The sequence below is a fragment of the Malurus melanocephalus genome, unplaced genomic scaffold (assembly GCF_030028575.1).
Source record: "Malurus melanocephalus ecotype Western Australia unplaced genomic scaffold, MMel_1.1 scaffold_1170, whole genome shotgun sequence".
Classification (NCBI taxonomy): Eukaryota; Metazoa; Chordata; class Aves; order Passeriformes; family Maluridae; genus Malurus; species Malurus melanocephalus.
Window position 1 is genome coordinate 3,517 of NW_026624402.1, and position 1,137 is coordinate 4,653.

Consider the following 1,137-nt stretch of genomic DNA (forward strand, 5'->3'; position numbering starts at 1 on the left):
TCAGGTACTGTTTGTGACTGGGAAAGTGTTTCTTGTCTTTGGTGCTCATTTTTGGTTCAGGTGCTCCTTCTGCAGCACATCCTTTATTGAATAACTCACGACAAGGTCCACAATACAATCCCAAAACAGAACTTTGTCTGAGTGTTTAGGAAGATGCCAAATGCAGGTTTGTGTCTGTTCAACCCTGGTTTTGTTCTCAATTTTGTGTCTAGCCCAGGGATTAACTTTGCCACACATTGGCTTGAAATAACAAGTGGGACACGGTGGTTTGGTGATTAACAATTTATTTAGATTAAAATAACTGCAGAGCTTGAGAAACAGTCCAAACTGAGGGTTTAATATGGGCCTGCCAGTGCTCACAGAAATAACTGGGGAAAATATTCTGCTTTGCTTTCAGGAGCTGCTGAGTCGCACATCRCTGGAGACTCAGAAATTGGATCTGATGGCTGAAGTTTCAGACCTGAAGATTAAGCTGGTTGGTATGGAAAAGGAGCAGAGTGAATATGAAGAGAAACAGAACAAAGCTGAGGTGAGTTTTTTTTTTCATTATCTTGTTTTTATTATTTTCTATCACTTGTCCATGGTGCTTTATCACACACCTGAGCTTTTGGGCTGAAATCAGCCCAGAATGGAGTTTTCTGTCYTCCAGCACAGCCCATATCCCTGACCCTGTGAATCCAGTGAGGAGTATGATTATGCATTTTTGGGATGYGGTTTCTTTTCCCCTCTCTCATTATACTTCAGAGCTGCTGTTTGGCTTTAATCCCTTCCAGAAGCTTCTATTACAGTGGGTGTTCACTTAACCCTCTCCTCTCCAGGGAGCTGCCCTGAATGGCTGTGCCAGGGCTGCCACAGCTCTTCCCTTGTTTATGGCAGCTCAGTCGTGTCAGGGGAGCTCCAAGCACTGAAATTGGGCATTTTCATCTGCTTCTGGCATTAGAGAGGGTATTTGCCTCAAATGAGTCTTTCCCCTTGTGGCTGCATAATAAATAGTGGRAAAAATTGTCATGGGCTGGAGGCAGTTCCAGCCCTCATTCCTCTTCAGATGTGGAGGGTTCTGGACATCAAARGTGCTTTGGGTTTTGCTGTGTTAGGAAGGAGAGTGAGAAACAGGAAATCATTGAAGAACATCCATAT

The 1,137-nt window shown here is 43.8% G+C and overlaps 1 protein-coding gene across 1 annotated transcript in view; it reads left to right on the forward strand.

Moving 5' to 3' along the window:
• Window positions 1-397: 397 nt before the first annotated feature.
• The window catches only part of LOC130586489 (liprin-beta-2-like), a gene marked incomplete at its 5' end in the record, with an annotated part of 25,222 nt that continues 24,482 nt past the window's right edge, over window positions 398-1,137 (forward strand). The window contains one exon of the mRNA XM_057387291.1: window positions 398-529. Within this exon, the coding sequence (XP_057243274.1) occupies window positions 398-529 (132 nt within the window). The remainder of the gene's footprint in view (window positions 530-1,137) is intronic.